Below are 8585 nucleotides of genomic sequence, written 5' to 3'. Positions count from 1 at the left end.
TGAACTCCAACATTGCGTTAGAGTTCCACTTGTCTTGTCTGGATTAGGTGGAAAGATCCTTTAAAGACGTCAAACAACTATCCGCTTTCTATAGAATTATTTATGATCTCAGCTTATGATACAATCGCCATGTATTATTTAGCTTATATTGAATCTTAATCATTTATGTTTTTATGTGATTGTAACATTAAAAAAAAGTCTGAATTTTCACCAAAATGCAAATTAAATTGAAATAGATTAAAAGGACTCCAAGGGCAAAGATAATGCGTACAACGCATGATTATTTACTATTTATGGCTAGGATTATGACTATATAAGATTTGTGCAATGAAGAAACCTCTTTCTGGAGTGGGCTTAACTACAAATAATAATTGCTAGTACTACTTAATGGCTTATTAATTATCATATCGGAAGTGTATTGGAGTATCTACTATCATATATCATGTTGACTCTAAAAAATGTGCTTATTACTACCTGAAATGATACGGCTAAGGGAGAAATTAGGAGAAGCTCAACTAGGGAAAGAGGGAAAAAAGCTTACTATTACTCAGAGTGGATTCTGAATTTGAACTTTATGAATTTCTATAATGAACTCAAGTCAATATACAATAATAATTAAATTTAAAATCAAATATTTATAGATATTTAGTAAATATTTTAAATGTTGAGCCACTGCTCAAACTTGGTGTTTCCACCAATTCATCAATAAATATACGGAAAAGGGCCTAAAATACCCTTAATTACACTATTAGAATTGGTACAAAAATACCCTCTAATATCACCTTTCGGCCCGCAAATGCCCTTGCCGTTAATCTAATGGGTCAAAAATACCCTTATTTCTAATGACCCACATCTAATTTAAAAAAATATTAATTAATTTACATGTGGCATCACCTAATTTGCCTAATTTTGGCTCCCACAATAAATTAAAAATAACCCCCCCCCTCAACAACACTCACCCGCCCACCCAACCCCCCTTGACCCACTTCTACTCTCTTCCATTTTTGATCTTCCTCATCCAAACCAACAATCATATGTTTTTTCAATCATGCAATTATTAAAAGTATATGCTTGAAAAAGAAAAAAAAAAGCAAAGATAATAACGACGTGGCTGTCATCAAATGCAAATTTTGACCTTATTCTGTCAATGTCAAGTTTGAAGCAAAATTGGTATTACTTTTAATATATTTAATCACCAAAAAATGAAAGCTAAATGTTTAGACTTGGAGACAACATATATATATATATATATATATATGTTGTGGGATTTCACTGGGTTGTTGTTGTTGTATATATATATATATATATATATATATATATATATATATATATATATATATATATATATATATATATAGTGATTTAATTTTAATATTTGTTTGATTAGGACAACCTCATTTAAGTGAAATACTAGATAATTAAAGCTAAGGGAAAACTTAAAGGGTATTATTTAATGGCTTGAGGCTTGCTCCTATATATAGTACAACTTCGTCAATTTTAAGAACAACATTTGACCAATCCAATACTCAGAGAAGATGAATACTATGCTATTTTAATCGAATTTCATCTTCTCTGAGTATTGGAGAAGCTTAGACGTGGGTTGTTAGAAATAAGGGTATTTTTGACCCATAGGTTAACGACAAAGGTATTTTTAACCCCATATGTTAACTGGAGGGGTATTTGGGGGTCGAAAAGTGGACGGAGAATATTTTTGTACCAATTCTAATAATTTAAGGGTATTTTAGGCCTTTTTCCGATAAATATATATATTTATGTATCTTTTACGCACACTGGAAATTGTATATTTAAAAAACAGATGCAAGACCCCCCAAAAAAGAATAAAGATTAACATATTACACTTTGTGTGGATGTGTGTGCTACTATAGAGACTAGAGAGAAAGGGAAAAGAAATCTAGATAGAGAGAGAGAATTATCGTGTTTGCATTATACTGAATTAGAGGGTACAAGGGGTTCCCGGACCACTTTTACCGGAAAATCACAGTATATATGTGATAAAAAAAATCTTTATAAATATATAGTAAATATTGAACTTTCTTAATAAAAATCCTATATTTGCCATTGGTTCCTATTAGTCCTAAATTCAGGTAAAAGATCGAAGATTACCTCTCCACTGGTTCCTATTATTCCTAAATTCAAGTAGAAGCTGTACAATTTTTAGGGTTTCAATATAATGAATATATCCAAGAAAACGAAGAGAAACAACTTAATCAGAATTAAAGTTTTATGTATAGTAGCACTACATATCTTACATCTCACTTCATATATGAAGTCAACTAATCCTCATAGTATTGAAATGTAACTATGACCATATATAAATCTGCAAAAACAAATTAAAGCAATTAACCCTCTTATTACCAAAGCTAGAAACTTACCATTTATTTATTTTTCCTCTTGATATAATCAAGAAGAATTTGCCTGATTGTTATTACTAGCATTAATTTGAATTTTCCTCCTCTTTTTCTTCTTCTTATAGGAAATTCCCCTTGCTTTAGCTTGAGAATCTCTTACCTCACGAAGATAAATTCTTATAGCACTATTAGCAAATGGATTAGTCTCTTGTAATCCCCCATTTTCTTCATTAGCAGCTCTAAGCCTTCCAATTAGTGCATCTAAACTTCCCCATGCTTGCCTAAGAGGACAAGTACATGGTCCTACTTGCTCAACTTGTCCAAAGAAGGCACATCCATTTAAATGTACCTTAGTTTTTCCGAATTGATCTAGGTATCGGAGAAAATCTAACACGTGGTTGTAGTTGCACTGGGATAAAGGAACTGGGGGTTTGTGGTTCTTCAAGTATTGTCTGAAAGTGTTCCAATCACGACGTTTTTGAGACTCATAACGGCTCAATTGAGGCTGTGGTGGTGTTGGTTGATGATGGTGGTCAGATGGTGCTAGAGTTGAGGTCGTTGTTGATGATGATCCTTCTCCTACTTCCCTCCTTTGCTCATTTGACATCATAGCTTGTAAGCTCTCCTATCTTTTTAGAGAGGAGTTCTTGTCTGACGATCTTGATCTTTTTCGAACTGCGTTTTTTAGCCCAAGTTGTGCCCAAAGGAGTAACTTGCACCACTACCAAGACAACTTTTTTTTTCTACTTTCATTTCATAAAAATACAAACTTGGTGGAGAATTTCTGAGGGAGAGATTTGATTTTGAGACATGGTTTTAAATGAATTGTTTTAGCTAAGAGAAGGAAAAATATATAGAGATGAGTAGGATTACAATGGAGAAAGATGAAATTAAAACAAATAATTGGGGTAGCTGATAAGACATGGCATGGGGTCCAAAGGAAAGTGCTTTAGCCCCTCTTTTCTTCCATCACCATATTGTTTTCTTTCTTTAATTGTACTATTAGCATTAAGTATGGCTTTTAATAATAATTTCCTTATTTTTATAATTGTATTAGCATCATTCCAGCACTCTTTATCAAGAATATTAGCAAAATTAGCACTTTAATTTGACCCTTAGCGACTAAGGGTAACTAGATAGTGTGAACACAGTTAATTAACAACTTGTGCATGTAGTCAAGAAGTAAAAAGACCAATTCTAGAATCTTGTCTTGTAAAAAGAAGAATAGAGGTTTCAACCATATTTTTAGGTAGTGATGTTCTAACTTTAGATCAGTGTCGAAGCTAAGGAATTTCGCTAATGGTTATCAAGATTTAATATATATGTATAAAAAGTAAATTCTTTACATGTAATATAGTTTTTTACATACACAGTACAATATAATTTTTCAATGAAGAGTATTTAACTGACCGCTCTTTAATTTACGTGGCTTCGCACTTGCTTTTAATCATAAACACGTAGTATAATATATATACATAGTAGAAATGTAGAATACTCAATTCTAGATTACTAAGACTGGTGAATTTGATATTAGTGACAAAATATGTTTAAATGAATATGCAATCTACTTATTGTGTGATCAATGGCACCTTGCTAGTGCACCCATTAGAAAATGAGAATGAAGGAGAAAATAAATTAGAGACTACTTCCTCCATTCTATTTTATCTATATCAAGCTAATTTGAACTTTTGAAGTGCTGTTTATAGGAAAACTTACTTAAGTCCAATATTTGACTTGATTTTATCTAGAAGGCCAATAACCCAAAACCCTAATAGCTAGTTAAACATAAATGGAGCTGCTATGAAAAGGCTTACCAATTAGACAGATGAAAATCTGTTGGACCAACAAGTTCATCATTTTCAAATATGGTAGAAACCGACAACCATGAAAGTTGTATTTGAAAAAGGGCTGAAAAATAGTGATGGCTTGGCTGCTTCAATTATTTATAAAGAATGGGCTCCTAATATCTTTTTGATTGGCTCTTATATATGGATTTGCCTTCCAATATGGGTAATGGTAGAAAAAAGAAAAATAAAGTATAAACTGGAAATATTACTATTTGATTATGGACAAAGTTTTCATGCACATAAATACAAGACACGTATTTCTCATATACACTTCTATTTTCTTAAACACTTCTATTTACCAGTTGTGGTTAAGTGACCCTACATATTTTCACTGTAATTTTTAACGGTTAAATAAAATGCTTGGTGTAGTGTAAACACGGAATACAAATAAGTACACTAATAAGTGATACAAATTAAAATTTCCTCATAGTTGCTTATTACAGCTGTGCAGTGTGCACTAATAATATTTCGTAATAACACAAATATAATAGCCAGGATAGTAGCGCCACTATAACATCAGAACACTGTTGATAATGACTAAATCATATTATTATGGCTAAATATCCAGATGGACCCTTAAACTTGGCATGTTTTGTAAGATAGGCATATAAACTTACAAGGTGACCAGATAGACACTTAAACTTACTCAAAGTGTATTTTTCAAGTTTTCCAGTTATTTTGAAAACAAAAACTATATTTTTCAAACACTCACAATTTTCATGGCCAAACAAGCCCTAAATATATCACAAAATATATTTTTTTTAAAATGCAAAAATAAGGCAAACGCATATACATGAGACTATAAATGTGCACTTAAACCAATAAATACTCGCTAATCGCAATTTTGCAGCTTTCAATTAACTCAGTTTTTTTTTTACACTTGAATAATTAAAAAACAATAACTTTAACCAATAAAAATCCTTAAAAAAAGAAATTTCAAATTAAGAAAACTGTAAAGCCGAGAAGAAAATCCTTAAAAAAAGAAATTTCTTAATTTGAAATTTCTTTTTTTTAAGAATTTTTATTGGTTAAAGTTATTGTTTTTTAATTATTCAAGTGTAAAAAAAAACTGAGTTAATTGAAAGCTGCAAAATTGCGATTAGCGAGTATTTATTGGTTTAAGTGCACATTTATAGTCTCATGTATATGCGTTTGCCTTATTTTTGCATTTTAAAAAAAATATATTTTGTGATATATTTAGGGCTTGTTTGGCCATGAAAATTGTGAGTGTTTGAAAAATATAGTTTTTGTTTTCAAAATAATTGGAAAACTTGAAAACTACACTTTGAGTAAGTTTAAGTGTCTATCTGGTCACCTTGTAAGTTTATATGCCTATCTTACAAAACATGTCAAGTTTAAGGGTCCATCTAGGTATTAAGCCTATTATTATCCAACTGTACTCTACCCTCTTAGTGATGTTTCGTTTTTGTTCGTCGGCTTTCCTTTTCATTTCTTTACATTGTCTCCACATTTTCTTTTTATTTATTTATTTTGCTTTATTTTACTTCTTTTATTGTTTGAGGCATCAGTTCTTCGAAGTCCACTGTGTTGGTTAATCCAGAGTCCTATAGAGTAAGTTCATCAAAGGCCGCTTTCTAAGGCCACCTTCAACCTTGCACCATTTTTTGCACCATTTTAGTGCATGAATAGTATTGCATCAAATTTGGCGCAACACTATTCATTGCACCATTATTATTCATTAATAATTTATTATTATTTTTTTATTATATAACACTTTTAATTTAACATATTATAAATTTTAATTTTTACATTTAGATTCCTAATATACCTATTCATCTACACCATTACTATTCATTAATATTTTATTAATATTTTTATTATATAACACTTTTAATTTAACATATTATAAATTTTAATTTATAATTTTAGATTCCTAATATACCTAATTATTTTTTATGACATTAATGTTTTAGAATCGTCACATCTGTTTTCCAATCTTGCTAAAGGTATTGCTCCTCCGCCCATTATGTTATTCAAGGAAACGAATATGATGTGGGTTATTAATTAGCTGACAGTATATATCCAAAATGGTCTACAATTGTGCAAACCATTCATGAGCTACCGTCTCAAAAGAAGAAATATTTCGCGACGAAACAAGAATCATGTCGAAAAGATGTTGAACGTGCATTCGGAGTTTTGCAATCTCGTTTTGCAATTATTGCAGGGCCGTCGCGTTTTTGGAGAAAAGAAATGTTACATGATATATTAACATCATGTATTATACTGCACAACATGATAACCGAGGATGAGCGTGATCTTAATGCACCAATTCAAGATGCTTGGGAAGGTCCAACTCCAACAGTAGAAATGGTAGTAGATGAGAATTATCGATTTGAACAATTTTTAGCTCAACACAAAAAAAATTAAGAACAAAGATGCTCATTTTGCACTTCGTAATGCATTAGTAGAGCATTTATGGGAGCAACGTACTAATCATGGAAGTTGAATATTTATGTAGAAATTAAAATAAATTCTACCTTAATGTAATAGTATTTATTTAATTATATTTTATCAATGATTTCACTTTTATTTGAATTATCCATTAATATGTATAACGTATAATATTTGCTTACAATTTATATTATTTAAAATTTTATGGTATAAAATAATTTTATATTAAATGATTATATAACAAAGGATTATGAATTACATGGGATGGACATGTAAAAAAGAAAAAAAAGAAAGGATTTTTTTATGAAATTAAAAATAAAATTTAAGTAAAATAAAACAATATAATATAAAAGAGAGAGAAGAATATAAAAGGAATATTCTTTTTTGGTGCAAAAATTGGTGCAATGGGTTGGAGTTAATTTGCACCATTTTGGTGCAAAAAATGTTGCAATGGGTTGGAGATGCCCTAAGCAACTAGTGAAGTAACCCGCACTTCGCGCAGTTATAAACGACTATATTAATATATAAGTGATGCTATTATAAATTCAGTATATACGTACTTGATATATTGTTTTAAATATACTCGAGATGGAATGGATTAGATTTTTCCACTATATGCATACGGTAATTAATATTAAAAATTGATTAAATAAAAATTACACTTAGACTTGAATTAAGATTTTTAATTAAGGGGAAAAAGATCTCAATTATATATCTCACTGTATCTGTTAGTGTTATTTTGCTTCCTCAAGATTTTTTCGTAACTTTTACTGAAACATATACATTTTTTTGCGCGGATTGCCCTTCTTTTGTGGTGGTCTTTAAATTTTGCCCCTCATATTTGTGGTCTTTAAATTATGCCCCTCATATTGCTGGTCTTTAATTTTTGCCCTTCGCATTGCAACATTGAGCGTTCACGCAGAAATCATGAGGTTAAGCATAAATTAAAAAAGAAAATCGCAAGGCAAGGTTTGGGTCGCGTGTATGCCGGACCCGGCATAAACTTATGAAGGAATTACCAAAGTTATGTCGGACCCGGCATACTCATGCCTTATGGGCAGACTTGACATAAGTATGTCGGGTCCGGCATAACTTTGGTAATTCCTTCATAAGTTTATGCCGGATCCGGCATAACTTTGAGATCTCATGTCAACTTTTTACAGATTTTTAGTGACATCAAAATGCTCTATTAAAATTCAAGTGATTTTTGTGTCAATGTGGCCTAAAGACTTTCTTTGCTACATTTCCTGTATTGGATATATTATAACTGCTCCTGTTAATATATTATGGGGTAGTGTTAGAAAAGAGTAGTTGTCGTGATTTTGTTCCATTATAGCTAAGCCTAGTTTTCATGAGTATTAACACTATGATAATTGTTGATAGCATTTGCATGACGATGAGTGGAAGAGGCCACGCACAAAGTTTTTACCATGAAGCCTTTTAGTTCTGTAATAATATTGGAAGGAGGACAATGGAATTCTTCCTAGGTACTCTCATCCGGTGGGGGCATACTTTTAATCGGCAAACTTTTATGCCGGATCATGCATAAACTTGTGAAGGAATTACCAAAGTTATGCCGGACCCAGCATACTTATGCCAAGTCTGCCCATAAGGCATAAGTATGCCGGGACCGGCATAAGTTTGGTAATTCCTTAACAAATTTATGTTGTTGGGGGCATACTTTTAATGGGCAAACTTTTATGCCGGATCCGGCATAAACTTGTGAAGGAATTATCAAAGTTATGCCGGACCCGACATACTTATGCCAAATCTGCCCATAAGGCATAAGTATGCCGGATCCAGCATAACTTTGGTAATTCCTTCACAAGTGTATGCCGGTGGGGGCATAGCGAATTTAAACTCTGCCTTGCGAATTTTTTTTAAAATTTTGACTGTGTGAGGGTTCGAACCTGAAACCCATGAGGTTTAGCCGAAAGGCAAAACTTAAAGATTTCAA

At 31.5% G+C, this 8585-nt stretch overlaps 1 protein-coding gene across 1 annotated transcript; it reads right to left on the bottom strand.

Annotated features, from left to right (window-relative positions):
• Positions 1-2224: 2224 nt before the first annotated feature.
• On the bottom strand, positions 2225-3351 carry LOC132618020 (protein LIGHT-DEPENDENT SHORT HYPOCOTYLS 7-like). Its single transcript, XM_060333088.1, has one exon. The coding sequence runs from the start codon at positions 2977-2979 to the stop codon at positions 2422-2424; it is 558 nt and encodes a 185-aa protein (XP_060189071.1). The 5' UTR covers positions 2980-3351; the 3' UTR covers positions 2225-2421.
• Positions 3352-8585: the final 5234 nt, after the last annotated feature.

This window comes from Lycium barbarum, chromosome 11 (genome assembly GCF_019175385.1).
Source record: "Lycium barbarum isolate Lr01 chromosome 11, ASM1917538v2, whole genome shotgun sequence".
NCBI lineage: Eukaryota > Viridiplantae > Streptophyta > Magnoliopsida > Solanales > Solanaceae > Lycium > Lycium barbarum.
Note: the sequence above shows the minus strand (reverse complement) of the source record. Positions and strands in the feature narration are given on the sequence as shown.

Excerpts from the sequence above, each read along its gene's own strand:
- LOC132618020 (XM_060333088.1), bottom strand. The coding sequence starts at position 2,979 with ATGATGTCAAATGAGCAAAGGAGGGAAGTAGGAGAAGGATCATCATCA.